Source organism: Neovison vison, chromosome 11, assembly GCF_020171115.1.
Source record: "Neovison vison isolate M4711 chromosome 11, ASM_NN_V1, whole genome shotgun sequence".
Classification (NCBI taxonomy): Eukaryota; Metazoa; Chordata; class Mammalia; order Carnivora; family Mustelidae; genus Neogale; species Neogale vison.
Window position 1 is genome coordinate 62,553,329 of NC_058101.1, and position 27,418 is coordinate 62,580,746.

The following is a 27,418-nucleotide window of genomic DNA, read 5'->3' on the forward strand; positions in this document are numbered from 1 at the left end:
GGAAGCCAGAGGCGGATCCGGCCTGCCGAGGGGGCGTAGTCGGGCTGCTTCCGCGGCCGCCGGAGCCCGGCGAGCGGCGGTAAGGGCGTCGGCGGCGGCAGGTAAGGAGCCGGCGGTGGGGCAGGGAGCGGCCTCCGAGGGTAGGTGGCCGCGGGGCCGAAGGCCTGCCTCCCGAGGGCGCGGGGTACGGCGCGGTGCAGTGGGACTGGGCCGGCCCCGGAGCCGCCGCCGCCCCCGGGTCGCGCGGGACTTGGCTGCGGCCCCCGGGTCGCGCGAGGGTCGCGCGGGACTTGGCTGCGGCCCCCGGGTCGCGCGAGGGTCGCGCGGGACTTGGCTGCGGCCCCCGGGCGCGCTCCCGGTCCCCTCCCGTCACCCTGTAGTTGGGGCGGTGCTGAGCACAGGAGTCCCTGGCCCCGCGCTGCTTCTTTTCCGTGCGAGCCGAGCGCGCGTGCAGCGGGCGCAGGGACGCCGTCCGGGTCCGGTTCCGAAGGCGGTGGACGTGGGGCCCTGGGCACAGCGCCTGCCGCGTGGTGGTTTAGCTGCTCCTGAGGCCCCGAGACGAGGCTGGCACTCGTGGGTGCTCCCTGAGCCGCCTGACGGAGGCTTGGGAGCTGCGGGAACCGGGGGTGGCGGGGGGGAGGGCGGTGCGGAGGTTTCACCCCAGAGGGGAGCGGATTCCTGGAGCAGGGAGTGCATCCTTTCGCCGCTCTGGAGGCTGGAAGTCCAAGATGAAGGTAAGCAGCGGACTGGTTTCTCCTGAGGCTGCTCTGCTTGGCTCCCAGACACCCACGTTTGTGTCGCGTTTTCACATGGCCTTCCTTCTGTGCAGGTGCATCCCTGCTGTCTCTGTGTCCAGATCTCTTACGGGAACATCAGTCAGATGGGATTAGGGTCCACCCTAACGGCCTCATTTTAACTTAATTACCTCTCTGAATACCGAATCTCCCTCCAGCTCTCTGAAATACTCTGAGGTACGGAGGGTTAGGGTTTCAACATAGGGATCTTGGAGGGAAAGGATTCAGCCCATCAGAGAAGGCATTCACCAAAATGGACAGGAAAGAAAACATTTTCCAACAGATGTGACAGCATGGCCTCCCTGTTTAAAAAGCAGGTGCTTGAGTATTTTGTATGCCTCATTCCTGCTCTCTCCTGTATTTTTTTTTTTTCTTCATTTGTTCCCCCTGGGGTGAGGGGCTCTCTTCAGTCTTTCTCTGTAACCCATTTTTTCAGCTTTCAGCACACATATCTCTTCCTTGAGATTTTTTTCCCTGACCCTCCTCCTTCATATTAATTTCTGCTTCCCTTATTCAGTATCTCCAGGACTGTGCTATTGTTTTTCCTGTGTCCAGGGCATCTGGGTACAAGAGCACCTGCTCGGGGAGTCCCAAAGAGACTGCCGACAAAATCCAAAGGCAGAGAAGAAATGGGTGGTGGTGAAACTGGAAAAGGATTTATTTCAAGGAGGCCAACATGGGGAAGGCAAAGACCATCTCCAAAGTCGTGGAAGTGCTTTCAGGTTTATGTTAAGGAAAATCTGGGACAAACGTTGGTAGATAAGTGCAGGTGGGCTGTGAAGGAAGCCCATTGTCTTGGGGTCAGTCACATGGGGTCTTCCTGGTTCAGGGCAGTGCTTATGGCTTGACGGGGTAGTTTCGGTCAGTCGGAATGTATTGCCCACGGGGTCTTTTGCCTGAATTAAGGAAGAAGAACATAATCAGAAAGTGCAGACTGAGGTTAGGATGGAGGGACTTGAATTGCTCTTTCACTCTGGTGGACAGACGCTTCCTGAAGGTATAGGTGACCACGTGTGAGTTTTTCACTCTCGTACCCTCAGTGTCTGGCATGGAGTGACGCTCTATAAAGTTAGGTGAATGATGTGAAAACCCAGACAGTCTGTGGAGGACAGGGAACAGGTCTCAGTTTATCAGCATTTCCGCCTCACAACAATGTCTCGCATGTGTCAGGCACACATTAGCAGTTCAGCCTCATTGGCCTACATAGCATCGTAGGGTCAGCGTAGAGCTAGGACAAGAACCAGACTTGCTTGCTTGAAGCCATTGCTTTTGTCATGGGGTTTGGAGTCGGGGTGGGAGGTGGATTAGGAATAAGCCGTTTGAAAACCATCATGGATGGCCAAAGACAAAGATAGGCCCACTTTACGGCAGGCTGGGTGCTGGGGTGTGTGAACTGTGGACCCTTGAGAAGTGATCCATTAATGGCCCCAGGGAACAAACTTCTGCAGATTCTTGTTTTGACCAGTTGGTAAACAGAACAGAAAGCTCTTTGCTCTAGGAGCCTCTCTACAGGATAAAATTACATTCTGTCTCTTTTTCCATTCTGAAGCACCTCTCCATTCACATTTAAGCTTTTTTTGTGTTTTTCTCTTTTCCCATATTTTCATTCATTTTGATGCCATTCAGTCCCTCTTTCCACCATCACATTTTTGGTATAGATTTATAGCATTTAAAATAGGAAGATACTGGAGCTCCTGGCTAGCTCCATTGGCTGAGTGTCTCAGGATTGATTCCACTCAGGTCATGATCCCAGGGTGGGGAGATCAAGCCCCATGTAAGGCTCCGCACTGAGTGTAGAGTCTGCTTAAGATTCCCTCCCTCTCACTCTGTTCCTCCATGCCCCACTCCCATGTTTGCTGTCTCTTCCTCTCTAAAAATAAAGGAAAAAATGCTATTAAAAAATGAAACAGGAAGATACTTTAGAAAATGATCTAACCCAGTGGGGGACTTCTCCATTTTTACATATCACAAAACTGAGGCCCAGAGTCTCCATCCATCCAGAAGCGATGTATTGAGCACCTTCTGTGTCCAGGGCGCTCTCGTAGGGATACAAGATCCAGGGATACACTGATCAATAAGACAGACGTAGTCAGTGTCTTTACCACAGATTTTTGTTCCTTGTCACACAGCGTGAGTAGCTGCGGAGGTGGAGATAGGTCTGTGCTCTTTGCGTCACACCAAGCATGCTTTCATCCTCACATACGCTGTACCTGGGCGGTGAGGCGTGGGTGGTAGACTGAAGGGGCAGCTGATTTGGTCCAAGGAACGCCTGTGTCTGTCATGTGTAACTCAGAGTAGTGGTTAAGCGTGTGGGCTTTGGAGCGGTTCCCTGGCTTTAAGTCCTAACTCTGTCTCTTACTGTCTGTTACTTATTAGCTGTGTCTGTCTTTTCTGTACCTGGTCAGGTTATCACTTGCATTGCAACAAACTACCCCAAAACTTAGTGACTCAAAAAGTTTTATCTCACAGTTTCGTGGGCCAGGAATTCAAGCAGGGCTCCACTGGGAAGTTCTTCAGTTTCACGTGATATTCAGCTGGAGGCGGGGCCTGCTCTGGGGAGTTTGAGGGGGCTGTGTTCCCATATCTGATACCTGGGTAGAGGGGCCTGGAAGGCTGAGCTCAGCTGAGTTCTTGGACTCCACATATTCTCTCTAGTTGGGCGCCTTACAGCCAACTCGGGCCTCCAGAGTCACTTTTCCAGAAGAAAGACAGTGGTAGCGGTCAGCTCTTAGGGCTTCAGCCCAGAAAGGAGCACAGCTTTATACCCTTCCTTTTGTCTGTTCCATTGATTAATAGGTTAGGGTTAGATTCAAGGCAGGAGAGATCTAGATCCCACCTCCCCTTGGGAGGAAGGTCAAAGTTGTAGCTGTCTTTAATCCTCCCGGTATTTCATTGCTCTCGTGTATAAAATGAGGATAACAATAGCACTTATCCTACGTTTATCATGAGAATTAAATGAGTATGAATTAAGTATGAAATGAACGTGATAATTAAAAGGGTGTGGGTAAAGGGCTTAGCATAGCGGCTGGCATGTTAGAAGCATTTTACAAGTATGTGCCATTTATTATTACTGACCTTAAGTCTATGATAAGTTGTTATTTATAGTCGTTATTCCTAGGACACTCTAGGAATTTAAGTAAATTGTTTTTCCACAGATCTCTATAATCTTTCTGGGGAAGTACAGGATTGGCTTCATGAAGCCATTAGAGAACCATACCGACTAGTATGGTGGAGTTACGATTTTTACAGTCAGTGTAAATTGAGGGAGAGTTTATAACTGTGCATGTTATTTCTATAACTGGAAAATGTCTAAAGCAGATTCAGAATATTTGCTGCAGTGTAGCATTTAAGTCTATATTGGAAGGTTTTGTGTTGTATTTTTAATGTCCTTTTTCTCATGAGCCATAGCATAGCCTTGTGGGCTCCAGGGTCAGGAACTAACCCTGGCTTTGGAACACAACAGTTTTATGATCTTGGGCTAGTTACTTAACTCCTCATTTCTTAATTTCCTCCCTTGTAAAATGATGATAATAGGGTTATGGTGGCATTATTTGAGTTAGTGGATAGAATGTGCATAGTACGGTTCCTGGCCCATGGTAAATAATCCGTAAATGAGAGGTTATAAGAATAAACCAATAATCCTTTTCTTTTCAAGCCACCAATGGGGGTGAGGGTAGGTGACTGATTGCTCCATCATTTGTCTGTTCAGGTCCCCTGAGGATTCAGCACAGGACAGCACCCCACCAGCTGACTTCATGCCTCCTGGTCCATAGTCTTGTGTTAGGCGATACCATGCTCTCCCAGTGCCAGTGGTGTTGCTCTTTATAGGTGACGTCACCAGTTTTCATCGCATCCTGCCTTGATCTCAAACCAGGAAATCAGGCCAATGTGTTAAACTCACATATCAGAAACTAAGCTTTCCACAAAGAAATAGGGGACTCAGAACAAGGTATAGAGCTGGGGGTGAGATGGTAGGGGTGAGTTTTAGAGATTCAAAGTTGAGGGGTCATGCATTTGGAGACATTTAGCAGAAAGTTAGGCATTTGGAAGTGATGGTCAAAGCTGAAGTTTCACATTAGGAGTTGTCTGCTTAGAACAGATGAAGGCTAAGAGTATATGTGATCGTCAAGGGGAAGAAAAGGCTTAGGGGCTGAATCTGAAAGGACATTAACGTTTGGGGGCTCATAGAGGAAGAAGAACAGCATAGAGATGGAATAGGTCAGGGGCACAGTAAGAGGGCCCAAAGGGTCCTGGGGAGGGAGGATGTTGAGAAGGACATGGGCAGACCAGCTGGGGAGAATGGACTGAGGAAAGGCCACTGGGCAAGTCTGTTTCAGCGCAGTGAGAATGGCAGCAAGGCTGCAAGGGGGAAGAGGACTCATAAGAAAATAAAAAGGGGAGGTTGGGGGACAGGATCACTGGGTGATGGGCTTTAAGGAGGGCACCTTATGTGGTGAGCCCTGGGTGTTATACACAACTGATGAATTACTGGGTTCTACATCTGAAACTAATGATGTACTGTATGCTGGCCAACTGAATTTAAAGTATAAAAAAGTTGCTATTTTGAGAGGTGTAAAAGAGAGGCCTATGATGAGTAGATGTACCTGGCAGGAGGGTTTTGTTGTCCTGTTTTGTTGTCCTGTTTTGTTTTGCTTTTTCTCCCCGTGGGACAATCTTGGTGTTTGCAGGAGCTGGTGAGCCAGTCAGCTGGGGACAGAAAGAAGCAACAGAAGAGCTGAACATGAAGCCAGATCCTGGGGGAGGCAGGCTGGGTGGGGTCAAGGGAAGACAGGAAGCTGACTTTCCATAAGAGAAGGCACTGCTGCTTCATCCTGTAAAGCTGAAGGGATCGCATGAACGGTGAGGGGGTAATTTGGAATTGAGGAAAGAATTTAAAGGCACTCATGTTACATCAGCTTACCTGTGGGCTCAACCATCTAAGTGAAATCAGGATCCCAGTCACCTTTATGGATGAGGGACACAGACATGGTGGGATTGAAGAGAGTGGAAAGGACTCAGAAGAGCTGATTTGAGAGCGTAGAGGGAGTCAAAAAGACATAAATAAATAAACATTACTAACTTGCGAATTAGCAATAAAAGCTAACTAGCATGGATTTTAATAGTTGAGTATCTGCTCTGTGCCAGGCAAGGATGGATAAGATGGTACCCTCAGGGCTCACAGCAGAGTTGGAGATAGAAATGTTGGGGCATAATGAGAAGTTATCTTATGGATGAGCTCGCAGAGGAGGGACCCCAGAGTCACACTTCAGGAAGGAGCAGTGGGGAGGAAGGAACAAGTTTTAAAATGGCAGGAAAGGCTTCTAGGAGTTGGTGACTGCTCAGCTGAGACCTCAGAGGGGAGTGGGCCTTATCTGAAAGATGGAAGAGTCCAGTGTAAGTAGAGTATTCCCAGAACAAGAAGTATCAGAACCAAAGGCTCTTGGGGAGAGAGCAAGGCAGCGAGAAATCTGTAATCTGCCTGCTTCAGAATCACCTGGATGCTTCCAGCACATGTGTCTACATCCCACCCTAGACTGAGCAGAACTCTCGATGGTATCTAGGAATCTGCATTTTTAACAGGCTTTCCAAGTGTTCCTTATAGATGACATTCGTTGAATACTTAATATGTCAGTTGCTATACTAGATGTTCACATGGGCTCTCACGGTTGTCTCAGTAACTCATGGGATAAGATGAGCAAAGTGGACATGGAGAAGTCATTTGCCAAAGTCATTTGCAGGTAATGAGCAGTGGGCTAGGGTTTCAAACTGTCCCTAACACAGCTCATTTAGGGAGGCGCAGGTAGTTTATTTTGGCTGACACATAGTGGGTACAATGGGGATAGGGTGATGGTGATGATGGTCACGGTCATGGTGGTGATGATGATGGTGATGGTGATGGAAGAAGTAGTTGTGTTAAAAAGCTTGGGTTTTGGCTTCATGGTTTAGGGACTTTCAGTAATGCTTATGCACTGAGGATGAAAGGGAATAAAGCAAATAACAGCTTTTCAGATTTTTATTATAGCAAACTGCCATGTTAGCCTCCATAGGCTTGTCCCAGTCTGACTTCCTTTCTCCCCACTACATTTCTTCCCTTGATTATGTCTCACTGGATGGTGCTCCTGGGCATGATCCCTTGCCTTCCTCATCTGTGTGTTCCAGTGTCTAGCTCTCACTACTGTGTTTGTTCAGTTGTGTATCGTGTACTTGTGTGTGGGGGGTGACCTGGCATGTTTTGTCTTGTTTGTTGTACCTTTAGTACATGGCGCCTGGTAGTCAGTAAATAGACGTTGAAGAGATATGATACCTTCTGTATTAACCCTCTCATCTTCTCTCTCACACACACACACAGACAGACATACAGCGTGTCCTGCTACTGACTTGGCTTCAGCACTCTCAAGCTGATTAGCAGGCACCTTATGCATTCTAGTATTCCCTCCCCAGGGTACCTGTAAGACAGGTGTCTGCTATAGTGGTGCCCTAGCAGAAATGCAGGAAGGAACAGATGAGACTCGGGCGCCCAGGGGGCTCAGTTGGTTAAGCGTCTGACTCTTAATTTCGACTCAGGTCATGATCTTAGGATCCTGAGATTGAGCTCCACATTGAGCCCCGTGTCAGCCTCCACACTCAAGGGGAAGTCTGCTTGAGATTCTTTCTCCCTCTCCCCCTCCTGCTCATGTGCACGCACCCACACATTCTCTTTTTCTCTCAAATAAATGAAATCGTAGGGAAAAAGGAACAAATGGACAAACATGCCACTTTGTGATACATCTTTTATTATTGTCTAGTGGTGCTGGTTTATTTTAACTTCTTCTGTATCTCCCCAGATAAGCTTCTGATTTTCCCACCTTTCGACTCAGTGCCCCTTGTATGGGTGCTTAGTAAATATTGACTGATCTCATCCGGTTGACTTTTGCCTAACTTACAAGTGTCTGTATGTTCTCATTGAATTGTTCCTAAGTAGAAAGGACAGAAGTGCACATAACATTATTGGGGTCATATTCTACATGGACCCTATCAAGTGTGGTGGCTGTTTAGATAAATTAAAGGTTCTGTTCCTCAGTCACTCTAGCCACATTTCAAGTGCTCGGTGGCCACACGTGGCCAGTGGCTACTGTAGTGAGCATTGCAGATGCAGAGCGTTTTCATCAGTGCAGAGGTTTCTGTTGAGCTGCACTGGCCTAATGCCTAAGACACAAGGCTTTTGTGGTTCTTTATTGGTTCATTGGAAGTGTGACCAACTGGGAATCATGACCATGAGCTGCCCATTAGTCATTGGGTTCCGGGGCGGTCAGTTCCCAGTCGTATCGCTGAATCTTAGTCCCATTCACGTTCTTTGTTGCAGGTCTCCCGGGTGGTTGAGCATGGACTCAGTGGCTACTCACAGCTGCCATCTCCTCCAGCAGCTGCATGAGCAGCGCATTCAAGGCCTGCTTTGTGACTGTATGTTGGTCGTGAAAGGAGTGTGCTTTAAAGCACATAAGAATGTTCTAGCAGCATTCAGTCAGTATTTTAGGTATGTATTTACACCCTTCTTCTAACTGCACAGAGGAAAAGCTCTTCTACGATGGATATATTTTGACTAGATTTTATCTTCTCCTTAGGTTTCACTGCCCCTACCTTTGTAGCACATTGTGGAATTTTTGCTTTTTGTATTTAGAAGAACACGTGAGGCAAAGAGCCTTTTAACTAAAATATATTTGAGCTGATTGCACGTATTTTGGCACTCTGTCTTTGATTTAGTAGTTCTAATTAATGTCAGTCTTCTCTATATATTTCTTATCCTTTCAGGACAAAAAGATTGTCCTGGTAGAATTCCTGGTAGGAACTTCCTTGTAATAAGAAATTAGAGAAGGGAAACATCTTATGTTCTATTTTTTTATTAAAATATTTTTGTGTTCATTTTGCATTTGAATATTTGAAGAAAATAAGTTTGAATTTAGTTTACTTATTAATATAATCATTTTTCAATGATTAGAGTTAAGTATTTTATATACTTTTTCTGATCAACTGAGATTTGTCTAAGCACTAAAGCTTCTTTTTTAAATAACTTTTCCTTAAACTGCATACCATTTTACTGCTCTAGTAAACAATATATGGAATGTGATTCCATCTCTCCTTGATAATCTTGAATCATCCAGTTAAACCTCAGCTCTCATATATGCGCTAAGTACAGATAGTAGAACAGGTCAGCTCACTGAGGTGGGCAGCGCTATTTGTCCCCATGCAGCCTAGTCCTAGACTTGGCTTTCCCTACCCCTTTTTAATTTGTTCTTCCCTTTAGGTAAGAACAAAGTTGAAGGCTGTTTGGGGGAAGCAGGTGATCCAATTAGATAAAATGTCTTCAGCAAACTTGCAAGACCAGTTACCTAAGTCAGCTTGCTGGTTTATATACAGTATAAATTCGTTCACCTGGAACTCGACGTGTAGCCAGAATAAAATGCCTGGGCTTTATGTTCCCACTTTTCCCTCATTAACTCGTAGGCCTTTTCTTTTTCTCACTGCTGGTTTGTGGACCATTGGGTTGCTGAGAAAACTCTAACAGATCTGATTACAAAATGAGTATATGTAAGTCCCTAGAGCTGTCAGATTCTTAGAGACAGAAAGAATGGTGGTTGCGAGGGGCTGAGGGTGGGGAATGGGATTGATTGTTAAATGGGTATAGAGTTTATTTTGGGGAAGATCAAAGATTCTGGAAATGGCTGGTGGTTTTGTCACACAACAATGTGAATATACTTGATGCCACTGAATTTATAGTTTGAACTATATTTAAGTATAAAGTTTTTCAACACTTCAGAGTGGGTCAAATGGGGGGTGCCTGAGTGGCTCAGTTGGTTAAGCATCTCAACTCTCGATCTCAGCTCAGGTCTTGATCTGAGGGTTGTGAGTCTAAGCCCCACCTTGGGCTCCACTTTATTTATTTATTTTTTTGAATATTTTTATTTATTTATTTGACAGACAGATCACAAGTAGGCAGAGAGGCAGGCAGAGAGAGAGAGGAGGAAGCATGCTCCCCACTGAGCAGAGAGCCCGATGCGGGGCTTGATTCCAGGACTCTGGGATCATGACCCGAGCCAAAGGCAGAGGCTTTAACCCACTGAGCCACCCAGGAGCCCTTGGGCTCCACTTAAAAAAAAAATGGATCAAGTGGTAAATATGTTTTGTCATAATCAAAAAATTAAAATAGAAAATGAATATCAAATGTTGGTTTATCACATTTTTTTTAAGATTTTATTTATTTGATAGGGACACAGCGGGAGAGGCAGCACAAGCAGGGGGAGTGGGAGAGGGAGAAGCAGGCTTCCCACTGAGCAGGGAGCCAGATGCAGGGCTTGATCCCAGGACCCTGGGATTATGACCTGAGCTGAAGGCAGACACTTAACCAACTGAGCCACCCAGGCACCCCGCTATTTCTTTCTTTAGACATTTTTAAGGCACTTAGATATGGAAATATTTTGTTATGTGTTTTCTGGCCTGAAATATAATTTGTCAGGCTAGACATGAAATAATGAAAAATATGTGTCCTTTAGTTTACTATACTCTATCTAAATGCAATTAATAATATATATGGATAACTACATTCTGAAAGGAACAATGAGTGTTATTTCAAAATTTTACTTTGAGATCTGTTTGGAAGGTTGAATATCCAGCACAATAATTTAAATCATTTGAGTTGCTTTGTTGAATGGCTTATCAAAACTTTTTAAAGGATTAAAATATACTTAATTTTAAAATCTTGGCATGTATGGAAGGATAGTATTTTTTAAGAGTATTCTGAGCATTATTTATAGGAGAAAAATTATCATACTGTAAACAGATATCCTTTCTTTTATCAGGAGCCTCTTTCAGAACTCTTCAGGCCAAAAAAGTGATGTTTTTCACTTGGATATTAAAAATGTGAGTGGCATTGGGCAGATCCTGGACTTCATGTACACCTCTCACCTAGATCTTAACCAGGACAATATACAAGTAATGTTGGACACAGCCCAGTGTTTGCAAGTTCAGAATGTTCTGAATCTGTGTCACACATTTTTAAAATCAGCCACTGTGGAGCAGCTCCCGGGCGTGGCTTGTGACAGCACGTTCTCCCTGCAGGGTGCTCTGCCTGCAGAAGCGCACTGTGCCGGGAGTGAAAGCTACCCTCCTCATTTGCTGCAGGAGTGTCCTGCCGATGTCCAGCAGAGTCAGGTTCTGGCTGATTCCCACGCTCCCCCTCCGCCGTCCGTGACTCTCCCTCACTGTGCAGGCGAGGCATCCAAACAAGCGCCCGACGTGCTAGACAGCCCCTGCCCTGAGTTGCCTTTCAGACAGCCGAGTTACTACTACAAGCTCAGAAACTTCTACAGCAAGCACTACTACAAACAGGCTGCGGGTCCCGGCCATGACAGGACGGCTGAGCAGCCCCGCGCTTTCCGCACAGCCACAGACCTCGGGGCCGGCGACAGCCAGCCTTGCCCCAGCAGTCACGCTGAATGTGTCCTGGAGTCTTCAGAGCACTTGCCTCCCCACTTCTTGGCCCCACCTTTGAGCGACTCAGCCCCAGACCCCGAGTTGGACAGCCTGTGCCAGCCGCCCACCAGACAGCTGAGGCTCAAAAAGGCCATTCACCTTAAGAAGCTAAATTTCCTTAAATCCCAAAAATCGGCAGAGCGGCCCTCCGATGCCAAGCCAGACGACAGCTTAACGAAGAGGGTAGAATGTGCTGGTGCAAATACTACAGAGAAAGCCAGCAGCCACAGTGCTGAAGAAAACGAAGGCGAAGACCTCGTCCATGCTGAGCATTTTAACTGCATTAACGAAACAGAGAGGCCCGAAGAGGCTGCCGCGCTGGAGGACCAGGCCCAGATGCTTCCGTCACAGAGACAGTACACGTGTGAATTGTGTGGGAAACCTTTTAAACACCCAAGCAATTTGGAGCTTCACAAACGGTCACATACAGGTACACTGATTCAGTACCCACAGGCAAAAGGAAAGGAGAGGATGCAGACGATCAGACACCACTGCCTGCTCCTGCTTTTGTAAGAAGTTTTGCTGTTGCTTGATGACGTCATTGATTGTGCCCGCCTCACCCCCGTCAAGGAGCCTTAGCTGCTCTTTGTGTTTTTGGTGATTACTTTTACAGAATAATCTCCAAGATCTGCAGATGTTTTCATAGAACTGGTTTGAAAAGATGGTGCCCTTTTTGTTTTTAATTATAGTTTTATATGATAAAGTTTACATCTCTAAAGAAGTGTAGTGAATTGTTTTGATGCACGGAAAATTTCATATATATTCTAAAATAGATAAGCTGTATTTGCCCTTTAGAATTAGAGTAGGTTTATCTTTTTTAAAGCATAATGTTGGTTCATTCAGACTGAACTAACTTAGAGTAATAATAAGAGTTCTCTGGGAAGTAATTTTCATAGCAGATTTTTTTAAATTGTGGTTTGGAAGGAAGAGGTAAACTTTTTAATAAGGGTCAGCTTTAACCATTTGATAATTTCAAATGACGATTCTTCAACTTGGAACATTGAATTTTCAGTCTTACTACCTTAATTCATACCTTGTCCCCTTTCCAAAAAGTTTATTTTTTCCAGGTGCTCATTTGAGGTGTGATATAGTACATATACATCACATGATGCAATTACGTTTTACTTTCCTTCCTTTAGTTAAACTTGATGACTCTAATAGACTATTATAAATTAATGACAATTAAAAGCATGAAAGTGATATACTAAGGGATGCCACTAGTGTAACCGCTTTAAGGTGCTTATGTAATTGTGATTGCTGATCTGACATTCTCTTACACTTTGGATTCCCCGTTTGCGCAGGTGTTTGCTCCCTCGTATTATTGAGAGAATTAATAACAGCTGGAAGCCCTTCACAAGTTTTAATGTATTTGAACATAAGGTGCTTGAACATGAGGAGGAAGAGGAGGAGTTCAGAATTAGTTTATAAGAAGGCAGTATTTTTATTGACTCCGTCTTGCCCTGGAAGAACTTGATTTAGGTCATTCTGTTTGCATAAATTTCCTAGAGCCGAGTGATCATTTGAGTTTGTATTTGAAAAGCATACTGGTTAGCTTTAAAGGAAACAGAAATGACGTGGTTTGTTCTGAAGGAACATCTTTGGATGCCTGTAGTCATACAGTCCTGGCACAGATGTTTCCTGGGGCAAAAACTGAGGAGGGCAGCACTTCTCAGCTTATGGTCTGGAGAGCCCCCTCAGGGGTCTGTGAGGCCCAGACCATTTCCATCATAGTTTCCATGAGTGTGCAGGGGAGTCACCTAAAGGCCGCAGCTACTCTGGTGGCCAATGTAATGTTTGGTCTTGTGTTTTAAAAATCACCGCTTTCGTTTCTGATATAGGCTATACCAACAGATACAGCCTATGTAAACAATAGCTCCTTACGGGTGTGAAGGATCCTAAGAGTAAAAAGGTTGAGAATCACAACAGTAGAGTTACTGACCTTTGGTCACTTGTGAGTCTCAGTGACTGGTGGCCTCTTTTTTTTTTTTTTTTTTTTCAAACTGTTGCAACTCATACTGGGGGCTTTCACTTTAACCTCCCCATAATTTCAGACCTAAATATCATCACCAAATACTTTATTCATGTGATTATAATTACTCAGGGTCAAAACCTCCACCTAGGCCTCAAGGAAGCCATTAAACAGTTTTAGGAAAAGATCAACACGAAAATGTCCTGGCAGGAGCTCAGAAAGCTAGCGGGGTAGCAAATGGGAGCAACACAGTAAGAAGGGAAACGCTAATTTTTTAAAAGAATCTTAATGAAACCACTTGATTTGAGGGGAGTGGGGTAAAAGGAAGGTTCTTGATCTTCAAGACCTGAGAGTGTTTTTACAGGTAAAAGGTGATACCTTGAAGTACACTTTTAAATAGATCACATTCTAGAGACTATTCAGAACTACTGTGGCCTCTTTGTAGTGGAGTCCACTCTGTGTCTGTTCTATTCCAGAATGCAGTTATGCAGAGCTCCTAGAATCAGAGGTGAGAAGTGGGCAGGGAGGCTCATCTCCCATGCTGAAATCTCGTCCCCATCAGCATGCATCAACCGAGGCTGAAGAGCGGTGGAGAGGGGCTTCTCCCCGGCAGTCTCTGTCTTGGGCTCCTCTGTGTGTATGCCTCACGTGGTAGGAACGAGTCACCCTCATGGCATCAGCAATTGCTGGTGGAGGAGTCAGGCTGCAGGGCAGGGGACACGATGCTGCCGTCGGGCAGATCGTCTCTGCTCACCATCTCAGGGCCAGAGAGAATTCTAAGGATGTACTGACCGATTTTCATACTTTGATAAAGAACAGGACGCTCCTTTTTGAAAGGACATGGGCAATAGTTTTAAACATTGTAAACTACTGTGCAAATATGACTAATGATTTTACAAGTTGTCATTTTGTTTCGTTTTAGGTGAGAAACCTTTTGAATGTAACATTTGTGGGAAACATTTCTCTCAGGTGGGAATACTCTTATTTACTGTTAATAATTGGAAACCTGAAACCCAGTGTTTTCTTACTATTATTATTACAAATAAGACCTACGTTTGGACTTACGAGAGAAGCCTCTGATGGTATCTGTAACTTTGATTTCACACTAAATCGGGAGAAAATAATTGTAAAGAAAGCAAATTTTTAGTTCATTGGAGGAAAAGTAGCATTTTTTTGGTAAGTGTGTGAACTCCCCCCCCCAAGCCCTCCTTAAGGATGGGTCCAGTCCTAGTATCCTCTTTTCTTTCATGAGTGACGTTTCCAGTGAACCACAGTGAGCACACAGCAGGGGGCTGCATGCAGCTGGGCTAGATCCGGGACTTGTGGTGTCTCACTCTTTGGAGGCCCGAGGTTGTAGGAGGTGGGGAACAGAGTGAGCGGTTCTCGTTCCTTCTTGGACTGCCTTTTAGCTGACTACCGACAGCACATCTGGACATGTGTCAGTTCTCTCCTCTGGCCCTGTGTGCTGCACCCTCCCTTGGGCCATGTGCTGATCTGGCACTGGACAGAAAGGAACCTAGAGATTTCATGTTTTGGAGAAAGTGTTGAGGGAACCTACTTCTGAAGTAGGAGGAGGCGACCTGCTCTGCCCTGCGCCGGGCCCTGGCATTCCAGGGCATTCCAGAGGTGCACAAGAAGCCGCCTGACAGCTGCTGGTACACCTGGCTGGTGGCGGGCACGGTGGATCGTGCAGTAGTAGTTGCTGCAGATGCTGTTCCCCAGCCGTGAACTCTGAGCCGGGCCTTGATCCAAGAGCAGAGCCCTCGAGGCTGGTGAGGGCTGGGCAGCAGGCCCTCCCAAGAGCCCAGAAACCCAGTGGCAGTGCTGTGTTCTGACACATTCCCCACAGAGCCACCTCTCCTAGGGTCCCCTTCACCCTCCCACACACCCAGACCCGTGCTCTCCCTGACTCTCACGCCTGCGGCCCCCCACGTGCAGTGACTGACCAAGTCCGAAGCTCTGCCTTTGCGTCTTTAGTCTGCACTTGCCATCCAGGAGAACACCAAACACCCGTTAAACGTGCAGTGAGTTTTTGCAGAGCCGAAGGGAGTCCTCACGCCTCCAGCCACTGGGCACTAGAGGCCTTGTGTCTTCATTGCAGCTGTGCCCAGTGCTTCCGAGCTGGGGCTGTGGGGCCGGACAGTCTGCATTTGGATCCTGCCCCTGGCTTACTGCTCAAGTCAGCTGAGGCAAGCAGCCTCCCCTTTCGGCACCTCAGCTTCCTTGTGTGTAAAATCGGGGAGATGAGATGACTGAGCCCATCAGGTGTGCATGTGGAGAGGGAGAGTACCTGAGTTGGGGGGAGTACGAACTGCTGCCTGGCACGTAAATAGTGCTCAGGGGACATCACTTTCCCGTCCCGGTGCCAGCCCCTCTGTTCTTGCAGACCGTTCTTCTGCCACCATCCTAACCTTACAGCTCTGGGGTGGGGGAGAGACGAAGACCTGGACTAATGACTGTTCATAATTAGCAACCATAACTTCTCTGGGCCTTATTTTTCTAATTCTTACAACAGGGATATACTGCCTCATGGGGGTCTTAGGAGCGGTGACTGGGACAGTAGACACGAAAGCCCTTCATCCTCTAAAATGTGGTGACAGTGTAGGTTCTGTCCTCCTTGCTTGGGAGCCTTCTGTGACTCTTCATTGCTAATCAGAGGAAGCCAGCCATTCAGGTGTTTGGAGTCAGCCTTCAGCCTCCTCTCCCGGCCCCGAGGCCAGGCCAGGACCCCCCTTCCAAGACCGATTCCGTTGCTCTGGGGTGGGACTCGCATGTTGGTGAGTTGTATTACAGCGATTCCAAAGTGTGCCGCTGAGGTGGGAGACCACTGCTCAGGTCTTGTCCTGCACTTGCCCTCTTGGGTCTTGTCAGGGACAGTTCGGCTGACAGATGCCACCAAACTCTCCTCTACACTGGCGTCTGTATTTCTGTCCCATTTTTATGAATGCAGGATTATGTATAGTTGCAGTTTCTGGATATAGCTGTTTCATTTGATAGCCAAGTTGTAAAATTTTTTATGGAGAAGGACTTCTTTGAAAAAACTTCATGCATCAAGAGTTTGTTGTGAGCTTCCCGTGTCCAAGGAGCTCTGCCATGAGCTGGAGAAATCTACGTAGGGAGCAAGACAGGCAGAGGAAAGAGTGGTCATTTCTGCCTGGAAGAAGTGGTGTTTGTGGTGTTTCACACCCTCACTGTGAAATGTATTAAGAGGACACAGCCCCAAGGACGAGCAGGCATGTTACAAGGCTCGGGGTCTCTGGCATTCTAGGCCAAGAGAGCTTGTTGGCTGCTCTATACAGGGATACTTTGCGAATAGTGCCCACTAACAACCATTCTTCACCTTAAGCCAAGTGTTCCCTTCTTAGAATGAACTGGCGTCAGTGTTTGTGGTTACGCTGGGTTGGAATGCTCCCATGCTGTTGCTGGCATATTCTTTTCGGTAGAAGGGAGCTTGTAAATATTTTCCCTTTTGGAAGACTTGAAAATGAGAAAACAGATTTACCAATGAGAATCAATCTTGTATGCTGTTTACTCAATTTCTATTTAGTAGGATCAGTCTTGGAAGAAAAATAAAGTTTACCACAACCTTGATGGTGAGCTGTAAGCAGTATTGTACGTGAGCTTTGAAAAGCTACCATAATCCAAGATTGTGACAACAGACTCTTCGTCTGTTAACGTCATTCTGGACATGGTCTTTGCTCGGATCTCAGCCCTCAGGAGCCCTGCATACTTTAGAGTGTGGGTGAGGCTCTCTCCACACTGCCAGGGCCCCTGTGTGGAGTAGAACCTGGACTGGTGGGTACCCCAAGAGGAGAAGGTAGGGAGGGGCAGGTCTGCGTATCTGTGATGCGAGCAACAGGAGGAGGAAACCTGGGTGCACTGAGCTCGCTTTGGGAGAGGAGAGCGGTTTGATCTCTCCAAAGAGGTAAAAATGGACACTCTGAGCAGCTGGTGCAGTGCCTTCTGGCAGTGCTGTCTGGAGAGGGGTGCCCCAGGTCCAGGGCGTGATGGGAAGGACATAGCTATATGGAGGAGCCCTGCCCGGAGACTGATGTGCTCCCCAGGGCACTGGCATGGCCTAGTGCCACAGGCAACATGCAGAAGTAAGAGGGTTTCGGGGAGCTTCTCGTGAGTCGTGAGACTTCCGGCCCTGAGCTGGTATCCATGCATTCCCAGTGTTGAAGGCCCTGCTGTCAGGAGAATGATCACTGCCATTTAGGGGACAGCTCTGTGTTCATCTCCAGGTTTTTTTCTGCCCTGTTAATTTTATTTTGTGAAATCCTGAAGCCCCCAAACTCTAGATGACTTTTTTAGGATCTGAGATCCCTTTTGTGTCTAAAATGATGTGATTCCTGTTTTTCCTGTAAATAATCTGTTGCCTTTAGAAGAATGCTCTGATAGAAAATATATGCTTGGTTTGTCCACGTTTAAATACAGATGCTCACGTACCTATTAGAAGGAGTTATTTTTTTAATTATTCAACAAATCAGATGTTAGTTCTTTTCTACAGCAAAGTTTTTCTCTGAAAAACCCTGACAGTTCCCTCCTAATATAAAATATTTGCTTAGAAGGAGCGGAGCCCTCTTCTGTGCTAATATTCTGGAACACAGCTAGACAGCCCGGCAGCGCCGACAGCCTTCAAGACCACAGTCGGGCCTGGGTCAGGATATTTGATCCCCCCATAGGAGCCAAGGCTGATTACTTCCTTCCCATAGCATCTGTTCACTTTCCCATAGACTGTGACACTACGACTTTGTAAGGGAATTGTGGCAGCTTGGAGACGGGCATCTGCAGCTGCTGAGCAGCCTGCTTCATTCCTGGTGATCTCTTACTAATTGATAGCAGTTCCTGTCATGACTCTAGGCGAGAGCGGCCACATATCCAGCTATAGATAATCTCCAAGATGTGGACTAGATACTTAGCATGTAGTTAGAACTAGAGGAAGTCAGAGTTTACCAAAAATACAGATACTTGACCAGAGACCAAATAATCTGGCTCCCCGTTTGCTGTGTAAGTTGGCATAAATCATTGACAGCATTATTGGACTTTTTTGACTGAATCTTTAAGTATTTAATCTACTTTTATGCCAGTGGTCAGATCAATATGTGCTCCTTTTAGTTGATGGAAGACTTTCCTTATACTTTTCTGATATTAAATAACTACAAAAAACTTTCAAGGGTTTGTTTTACTGTTGCTTATTACACTATTTTAAGTGGAAGGCCACCGTTTCTTGCTTTGAAAACAAGTAATTGTTAGGCTTTATTTACCAAGAAAGGATGCGGCACTATTCAGAATTGACTCAGAATGCTTCAGTCATAATGCATCATTTACGAAATAGCTTAAAACAAGAAGGACTGAATTTAACAGATGAGCAGATGGTGCAATTCAAATTGTTACACAGTTGATGAGCTTTTCTGGAATTTGGAATTGACTGACTTGAAACAGTCAGTGGTGCCTTCGCTTACCTCCAGCAAGCTGTTTCCCTCACGGCCAAGTGACTATTGTGCTGAATCGTCAGCACAAGCTAGTTTATTCTCAGAGACTTGTGAGGGTGTAGACCTACAAAAACCAGTGCTCATTTTTGGCCCAACCACGTAACAGGAGCAGCTGTTTTAGTTATCTGAATCGGAGTCTTTCGTCTGGAAAAGAGATGATACAGCAGTGGCTCCGCATGGTTCTGTGATGCGTATAAGGGCTCTCAGCCCAAATGTAGACTGCGGTTGACAGCTGTTGTTTTATTGTGATTAGTAGCTGTTCTATTAAAAGCTGCGGATTTCCCAGTGTTTTGCCCAATTCTTTCCCTTTAGTTACCTGAAATAAACCTGGGTTTTTTCTTCAGCCATATTTATCATATTCTGAAAGATAACATCTGACTCAGTGATTCCCCAGACCCTGACACAGAGAATCTCCACATTCTGTGATGTAAAACCCCCAGACCACACTTTTCTCTGCTTGTAAGTTTCCACGCACACATGGACTTCAGACCATTTTCAAACCCATAGCTGTGAACTATCTGTGCATTTTGTTTAAAATCAAGTTTGTAGATTTCCAAAGCCTGATTTGTTAGTGGGGTGTTACTGCTCATTCTCCTTTTTTGGCTTATTTTGTGCATAATGCCTGCACATATTACCCTTGGGTATATTCATTCATTTCAGTGTTTTTGTAACAGAACACTGTAAAAAATTAGGCAGAGGACATGACAGATTGAGTCTATTAAGTTAAGTTCCAGCAATGGAGGATTTTGTTTTCAAATCCTAATTTGAAACATTAGCCAGGAGCTTTTTTAATACGAGGCAATTACAATTTTAATTTCAGTGTACTTTAGGCAATTTCCTATGGACTTCCTATTGATTTTACTTGGAAATCAATTTTGTGATCTCTACTTAAATAAGTTATTCTTTGTGAAGCCCTGCTAGCTTCAGAAATTAGGAACATAAAAGGCCCTGCAGTGGGCTTGCTGCCCTGAAGCCCCAGATGTGCATTTTTGCACACGGTAAAAAAACGACAGCCTGGCCAGGAGAACAGCCATGCTGCCATGGGAAGGCCTGTCTGCACGTGTCTCACCTTCTCTAGAAGCAAAAGCAGGCTTTTGAAAAATCAGAAATCCTGAAATAACAAAGTACAGGGGCTCATTTCCTTTTCAAGGGACACTTGAATATAGATGGTCCAAGTTAAAAAACCCAAATAAAGCACATCAAGGTCTATTTAAAATACAAACTCCACAGCCCCCATAGCAGCCTCCACAGTGTGCTGGGCCAATTTTCTGAGGGAAGCAGCACAGCGCACACCTGAGATGGGACAAGCCTGGGGCCCATGTGGGGCAGGCAGAATGGAGACACGTCCGTGTTCGGCAGGCTGCTGGGCAGATCCCCTCCCCAGAGTTAGACTTGGGCTAGTCCCTGGTCTCCTTGCACATGACTGCTTTTGAGTCAAGCTAATCTTCACTGAGAATGTGGGATCGGGACCTGGCTCAAGCTGTCCATTTTCCTTTTAAATTACAGAGTCTATAAGAAAATTTTTCATGACTGGTATGCTTTTTCTCCTCCCGCTTTCTTGCAGGCAGGTAACCTGCAGACTCACTTACGTCGGCATTCTGGTGAAAAACCATACATCTGCGAGATCTGTGGAAAGAGGTCAGTGCTGGGCTTAGTCCGTTTGTAAGGAACAGCTCATAGTCTATCTTTGAATTCAGAGTTTTCTGAGCCACCTGTGGGTTCCCTCTGTTGCTGAGGAACATAGGTAAACCTTCCGGCTTTCCATGGGTTACATGATAAGAATAAAAAAGAGAAATGTTAATTAATAGAAAATCTAGGACATGAGTCTTATGAAATGGAATTTTATATGAAACAAAGTTATTTTGTTACTAAAATTTCCATTCATTCCAAGAAGGTCTATTAACGTAGACAGATGTCCCCATGGAAGTGACTGTCTTGTGGGGAAAATGAGACTTGGCAGCCAGGAAGCCTTGGTGTCAGGAGAGAGGGCTGGAGGAAGTGCCCTGAGCTGAATCAGGGAAAGGCCTTGAGAGCTCAGCAGTGGAGGACCGGCCCTGAGTTGGGGCTGGGCAGGGCTGTGACTTGTGATGGAGTCTGGGGGGGACCCTCCTTCCCTCATTGGGTCATTTGTCCAGAGTCCACATGCTCTCATCGAGCAGGCATGCTCAGGCAGCAGCCCTCAGTCACAGCGATTCAGTTGTTCATATATTTCACCATTCGGCATTTATTTGGCACCTACTGTGTGCTGAGTGCTGTGAGGGAAACACAGAAATAAACAGTACAAGTTCTGCCTCTCATAAGGTCATCCTCAGGAATGGTGGGCAGAGACAGATAAATAGAGTCCGAGTCCTGTGCTGTGGCACAGCACATGCTGTGGGGACGCCAGAGCAAGAGGCAGCTCTTGGTCAGGTCCAGGAAAACCACTGTGTCTGCAGATGAGAGGAAGCAGAGAAGAGCTGCCTAGCCAGACATGTGTCCCTTTCTGCCATGGCCACTGACAGCCCCGTTGTGTGCTGGGGTAGTGCCGACCACTTACTTCAATGCCTCGTAACATGGACCCCCGGCTGTTTCAGGGGTCCTGTCGCTTCACCATTGGCTTCATTGTACACCATGTCTTAAATGGGAACCTTCTGAACTCCATTGAAAAGTAAGGCATATACTTAAAATCACGTCTGTAGGCAACATCTTCTCCCACATGGAACCAGTTCTACAATCAGGTGTGGTACAGGGAAGCACAGCTGTCTGTATTGGAGAGCCTGGCTTGGAGTTGTTCCCCGGGCCAACCTGCTGGTCTTCTCTGAAGAGAAAGATGAAACTAGGTAGAGAAATAAAATAAAAAACAGAACACTTGCATCATCTTCTTCTTTTAAAAAAGAGATGGGGCGCCTGGGTGGCTCAGTCGGTGAAGCATCTACCTTCAGCTCAGGTGATCTCAGGGTCCTGGGATCAAGCCCCTCATCAGGCTCACTGCTCAGTGGGACGCCTGCGTCTCCCTCTCCTCCCTGCTCATGCTCTCTCTCGCTATCTCTGTAGCTGTCTCTGTCTCTGTATCACAAGTAAATCTTAAAAAAAATAATAAAAAGAAAAAAGTAAAAGCAAAGATACTTAAAAATGCACAAACGAATCAGGCCACTTCTTATTCCATTCTGAAGGAATGTAGGGAGCAGTTCATCTCCTCCCTCAGTGACTTGCAGTCACAAAGACTTGAATTTAATTGTAATTGAATTTACAAATTACATTACAGGTTTGCAGCATCTGGTGATGTCCAGCGTCACATCATTATCCACTCGGGAGAGAAGCCACACTTGTGTGACATCTGTGGGCGAGGTACTGCTGTGTGTTTTCCTCTTTTTTGTCCTGAAGACTGCCAATTGCAGTGTTCTTAGGCCTTCCGCTGAGCACCTGTTCTGGTCTCCCCAGGGTTCAGTAACTTCAGTAACTTGAAGGAGCACAAGAAGACGCACACGGCCGATAAAGTCTTCACCTGTGATGAGTGCGGCAAGTCCTTCAACATGCAGAGGAAGCTGGTAAAGCACCGGATTCGGCACACAGGGGAGCGGCCCTACAGCTGTCCCGCCTGCGGTGGGTTTCCGCTGGGCCCAGGCCGCACGGACACCCTGCCGTCCCCAGTGGGGGCGGGGTGCCAGTCTCATTGGTCGTTTCGGTGTCGTGGGTAAATCATCCCTATTCTCGTAGGTAAAATGGAGGCAGTGTGACTTCCTAACTGCTTCCCTTGGTGTTCTCTTGGTCAGTCCTGGGTTCACGTATCATACATTCAGTGAGTCTCTGGGAGGCATCCAGAGGTGTCCTGAGATGCTCCGCAGACAGAGCTGACTGAGACAGAGTCCCTGGTGCCATGTGCTCCCAGCCCAGGTCAGCAGGGTGTAGAGAGTGGGGAAAGTGAGGGAGACTGTGGTGTGCCGCCCGCAGAGCCGGGCGTGGGGGCTGCATTGGGCTGTCCCACAGGAGCCTGAGAACACACAGTGGGGCCAAGAGGGAGGGCTTCTCAGGAGCTGGTGCTGTGAAGCAAAGGTCCCATCTGTGGGCATCCAGTGCAGCAGTGGAGTCTCGGGAGGAGCAGAGGGAAAGCGGGGGCCCTCACCATCAGGGTGCATCACTGCACACGTGAGGAATGGAGACTCGGAGTTAACGTCCTCTGTCACATGTGATCGCGGTGTTGGAGCCTCGGAAGCAGTGGGGCTGTGTGTGCATGCGGGTGCCATGTGCCCGTGACCAGTGCTTGACAGTGCGAACCAAGTCATGGAGGGATGAGTGGCCACCTGTACGGTCTCCCAGTTCGAGCACATGGGGAGACTGTTCAGGCCCAGCTATGGGAGTGCCGGAGCTGAGCACCAGCAGCAGCTCATTTTGCTGGGAGCTGTCATCTCAGGCGGGCCTTCCAGGGTGTAACCACAAGGTAGCTTCATTTTTCTCTCCTGCTGAAATCATGTACAAATCTCTTGGATACTGATTTAGGCAACTCCGTGACTATTCTTACTCTTGATAAAGAGAAAATTGTGATGGGGCACGTGTAATGCAGTTGGTTGAGCGTACGACTCTGGATTTCTGCTCAGGTCATGATCTTGGCGTGGTGAGATCAAGCCCGGTGCTAGGCTCCGCGCTCAGCACAGAATCTGCTTCCCCTCTCCCACTGCTGCTGCTCCCTGCTTGCGCGCGCTCTCTAAAATAAAGTAGTGTTACTTTAAATCACAAATGCAATGTCTTGACTAACGTAAATGTCGGTTCCAAATTACTGTTACAGCTGACAACTTGATTTGAGGTTAAACATTCTCTTTCCTCCTCGGCTAGGACTTGTTGCTGGTTACGACCTCAGGAGAGGAAGGAGCAGAGGGGCCCCTGCCATCCTCACCTTGTGCTTCTGGGTCTTCCTTCACCTCACTAACCATGGTTTCTGACCGTCAAGGACAGCCTGGGGCCAGGGGAAGAGAAAAAGAGAGCAAGAATGTTCATTCTTATAGCACAGCATCAAAATTTTATAACTGCTTTCTTGAAGTGAATCTCCCATACCATAAAATTTACCCATTTAAAGTGACCAATTCAGTGGTTTTGGTATGTTATTCATAGAGTTGTGCAACCCTCACGCACCACGGTTTATTTTAGAATATTTTCACCGCCCTAGAAAGAAACTCCATGCCCACTAGCAGTCACTCCCAGTTCCCACACCACAATCCAGGCAACCATTAGTCTGCCTTCTCTCTCTGGATTTGCATGTTCTGGGCATTTTGTATAAACGGAATCCTACATGTGGTCTTTTGTAACTGACTTCTTTCACTTAACAAATCTGCGGACATTCATGTATAGTTTGTGTGGTTGTGTTTTCATTTTCTTGAGTTCAGAAGATGGGTTCAGTTTTAAGGTGGCTTCACATCCTGGGCTTTTTGGGGAATAGAGCTTCACCTCTTACATATTCCTCCCTCTCTCCCTCTATCCCTCCATCCCTCCATCCCTCCTCCTGCCCCCCCATTTCATGCTGCTTCCAAAGACTCTCCTTCCCTCCCCTCTCTTCCTTTCCCAGCATTTCTCTGCACTTTCCATGGCAGAGATGTGCATTTTCTTCCAGCCCTGGGTCCTAGCAGTTATTCCTGGAGACTTTCTCTGTTGGGGTCTCCTTGCCCCTCTGGGCAGTCCTCCTAGGCTGGATTGAGCACGGCTCCAGGCAGCTCTCTTGCAAGCACAACCCTTGTCCGGTCCCTAGAAACCCTGCATCCTGTGCTGCTGGGGCTTCAGGCCATAGCTGCACACAGGGACCCTCCTGTCTGCACAGCTGGTCAGCTGTCTCTCACCAGATTTCCGAGGCAGGAGGCAAGTGCCACACCTTCCATGGGGATGGCTCCACAGTCTGGCTCCTCTGTCTTGACTGATGGGATCAAAGAGAGACGCTGGCCCTGGTCCTCTCCTGGTGGGAATTCTGCTGTGGCTAAAATTCACATGCCTTAAGGACCCTAGAAAAGATCATTCCCATTTGCCCAGTAATTCCCATTATTGAGAACTTAGCTTAAGGAAACAGGAAAAAGAAAGATGTTAATTGAAGATGGAGTATAGTAGCAACAGGTGGAAACGACACGAACATGCGACAGGTGAAAGAAGGGTTCCGCCGCTTCGAGTCCATGAAATCGCGCCTGTGTGAGATAGCATGTGTTGTATGGACAGCACAGCAAATGGTGAGAAGGCTGTTGCTGGGGCGTCCGCGAAGGCAACAGAGCCTGGCGCTGCAGATGAGACGTAGACGTGAAGACACGGTCACCACGGTGTGCCTCGGTAGCCTGTGTGGGGAAGAAGTGCCAAGATGTGAGGCCCGCGCATGGACACCTAGTTTGATTGTTCGGAGGTGTGTTGAATGCCCCCCACGCTGCCTGACGAGGTCAGGCCGGCTGAGTGTTCACATGGTTAAGGGAGAAGTTCTAAATGTGTGTCTGCATAACCGCACGGTGCTTTCTCAGTCCTCTATAAACAGGCGATATCTTCTGTAAGGTTATTTGGTGGTGGCTCTCTTCTGACCTTCTTACCTACTCTATTCACAAAAGTAGATCCCCTCCCTCTGTCCCATGCACAGAAAGGAGATAGAACTGGGAGAGGTGTGTGTAAAATGACATCAGAGGCAAAAAGATGTTTTTAAGTTATAGATTGACTGTGGTAGACTTAAGGAAACTGAAACAAAACCGACAAGGTCTGCCAGCACGGGCCAGTGGGGGCAGGCACCTGGGCTTACTAGCCAGGTGCTCCCATGTGGGGAGACGAGGGCTCTTGAAGGCATGCCCTGAGGTACCCACAACCCAAAGGCTATAAGTCAGAGAAATGCCGCTGGAGAACGGAGGAGCCTTCCAGGGTGAGCAGGTGACAGGAGGGCTGGAGCTCGTGTACGCTGAAGCAGGGTCATTCTGTGTTTTGGCAGGGGGCGGGGGAATGCCCTTCCAGAACGTTCTCTAAAAGGGTCCCTTGCTCGTTTTGCAGGCAAGTGTTTCGGGGGCTCTGGTGACCTGCGCCGGCATGTGCGTACACACACCGGGGAGAAGCCATATGCGTGTGACATCTGTGGCAAGTGCTTCACGCGCTCCGCAGTGCTCCGGCGGCACAAAAAGATGCACTGCCGGGCCGACGGGGCCCAGGACACGCTCGACGGGCTCGCTCACGCCGTCGAGGCCTCCGACCTGGACAGATCGCAGAGCTCAGACTCCTTTTCCCAGGACGTGTCTGTGACTCTGATGCCCGTGGCAGTCAAGCTCTCCGGGCACCCAGCGGAGGATTCAGTGACAGAGTTTGACGGCCACACTGCCAGCTCCTTCTGCAAGTTCCGGCCCACGGGGCAGCCACCCGGAGTGGAAGAGCCGGAGAAGCTGGGGCTAGACCCTGGCCAGCTCACCAAGCCTCTGCGGCAGCCCGCACAGTCTCCGGCCTATGCCTACCAGGATGTGGCCGCTGCGGCCAGCGAGGCTTCACTGCAGCCCGATGGCCTGTCTCTGGGCCGCTCGTCCCTGGCCACACTGGACAACCACTGCGGTGATGCGCTGGGCAGCCGCGGGGCCACCACACCGTACAGGAACTCCGAGGGGCAGTTCTTCTCCAGCATGACACTCTGGGGGCTGGCCATGAAGACGCTGCAGAACGAAAACGAGCTAGACCAGTGACGTCTGGAGGCAGCATTCCCAGCCTCGGAGCTTTTTCTGAGCCCAGTGGCCCGGCGTCCGTGCTTTGGTAGAGAGCGTTGTCCCTGTAGTGACCCTTTCTCACCAGTCCGAGAATAGCTGGACCATTTCGTGCTGATGGTGACTGACAATTGGAAGCTTCTGGAGCCCACAACTGGGGAAGAAGACCTGGCAGCTCCCCATGCACACGGATGCAGGAGTGGAGGAGCGGACAGCCTGGGAAACCATCCCGCTGACCTTCACTGGTGCGAAGGGGTCAACTACTGTACGTCTCAGTCACATTAAAGGGGAATATCTATATATGGAAACACAAATGTTTGCATTTTTACATGATTGAAATTTGTACTGTTTTGTATTTTTATTTACACAGAAAGTTTATTTGTATATGAAACCCATGCTATAATTTAATTTGAATAAGTGAAACTTGACTTTCTATATAATTTGTGTCCTTCATCATTTTCATTAATTTAAAGAACATCATGGTATAAAAATAACTATCAACAAGGGCTCACCCTGCCAGATTGAGTGCCAACTTCAGGTCTGCGACCCAGGACGGTGGGCTTCAGAGACCACTGAACAAGGCCTGCGTCCTGACTGCTGCTTACTGATCAGGTCCCGGGTAAGCTTCTCAACGTCTCAGAATCTTCTCTGGGTTTTCTTTTCTACACTCTGCAGTAGAAATCTTGTAGCACCCGTATCAGGTGCAAGTGACCCCTCCCCCACTTGGAGATTTCTGAGCAGGGTCCAGTGGCTTGGCAGGACTTCCTGAATGTGTACCTCCTGCCCCGCTGACCGGCTGGTTTCCGTGCAACACAACGAGGGGTGTGTGGGGGGCTGTCCCCACACTGTCAAAGTGACTCAAGCACTGTGATGTAAATGCTCGTCCCCATGGGGCACAACACGAGTCACTTGGCCGTGAAATGCTTGCACAAAAGATCATGGGTAGCGTCTATGTCCACTGGGTCCCCAAAACAGAGTACCACCAAGGAG

The 27,418-nt window shown here is 47.5% G+C and overlaps 1 protein-coding gene across 2 annotated transcripts; it reads left to right on the top strand.

Moving 5' to 3' along the window:
* Positions 1–49: 49 nt before the first annotated feature.
* On the top strand, positions 50–26,865 carry ZBTB49 (zinc finger and BTB domain containing 49). 2 transcript variants are annotated; one of them, XM_044226197.1, is made up of 8 exons: positions 50–101; positions 8,137–8,307; positions 10,628–11,730; positions 14,192–14,238; positions 20,329–20,402; positions 22,009–22,091; positions 22,185–22,346; positions 25,737–26,865. In XM_044226197.1, the coding sequence occupies exons 2-8, from the start codon at positions 8,156–8,158 to the stop codon at positions 26,408–26,410; spliced, it is 2,295 nt and encodes a 764-aa protein (XP_044082132.1). In that variant the 5' UTR covers positions 50–101; positions 8,137–8,155; the 3' UTR covers positions 26,411–26,865. The 2 variants fall into 2 exon arrangements, with proteins under 2 accessions (XP_044082132.1, XP_044082133.1); XM_044226198.1 differs by lacking the exon at positions 50–101 and adding an exon at positions 5,318–5,654.
* The last annotated feature ends 553 nt before the right edge of the window (positions 26,866–27,418 follow it).

What these genes read in the sequence shown, in the direction of transcription:
- ZBTB49 (XM_044226197.1), top strand. Translation starts at nt 8,156, where the DNA reads ATGGACTCAGTGGCTACTCACAGCTGCCATCTCCTCCAGCAGCTGCAT. An exon ending in TCACAAACGGTCACATACAG is followed by an intron (nt 11,731 to 14,191) that starts GTACACTGATTC and finishes GTTTCGTTTTAG; the next exon opens with GTGAGAAACCTTTTGAATGT. An exon ending in GTGGGAAACATTTCTCTCAG is followed by an intron (nt 14,239 to 20,328) that starts GTGGGAATACTC and finishes GCTTTCTTGCAG; the next exon opens with GCAGGTAACCTGCAGACTCA.